The sequence below is a fragment of the Acanthisitta chloris genome, unplaced genomic scaffold (assembly GCF_000695815.1).
Source record: "Acanthisitta chloris isolate BGI_N310 unplaced genomic scaffold, ASM69581v1 scaffold19689, whole genome shotgun sequence".
NCBI classification, from domain to species: Eukaryota; Metazoa; Chordata; class Aves; order Passeriformes; family Acanthisittidae; genus Acanthisitta; species Acanthisitta chloris.
This window is the reverse complement of record NW_008693312.1, coordinates 1-235: the sequence shown is the minus strand read 5'-3', so window position 1 is coordinate 235 and position 235 is coordinate 1. Positions and strand designations below refer to the sequence as shown.

Here is a 235-nt window from a genome sequence, read left to right as displayed (position 1 = left end):
CCTCCGTGCAGCCATGGGATGGGCACACCAGGACAATCCCTGGAGCATCCCAGGCAGCAGCATGAAGGCTGGGCAGGCAGAGCCGGAGCAAACACCCTGGCAGTGGAGCATCATCCCAACAAAAGCAGCGAGGTAAACCCATTCGGAACAAGCAGCACCTACCGTGGTGTAATGCTGCATCGGGTCGCTGATGTACAGCATCTTAGTCGTCTCGGGGGTCACGGGGCGCGGGTCA

The 235-nt window shown here is 60.4% G+C and overlaps 1 protein-coding gene across 3 annotated transcripts in view; it reads right to left on the bottom strand.

Annotated features, from left to right (window-relative positions):
- Window positions 1–201, bottom strand: part of TP73 (tumor protein p73) — a 17633-nt gene extending 17432 nt beyond the window's left edge. For all 3 annotated transcript variants that reach the window (XM_009083033.1, XM_009083036.1, XM_009083035.1), the window contains exon 1: window positions 163–201. In XM_009083033.1, the coding sequence (XP_009081281.1) occupies window positions 163–201 (39 nt within the window). The remainder of the gene's footprint in view (window positions 1–162) is intronic.
- Between the last annotated feature and the right edge of the window lie 34 nt (window positions 202–235).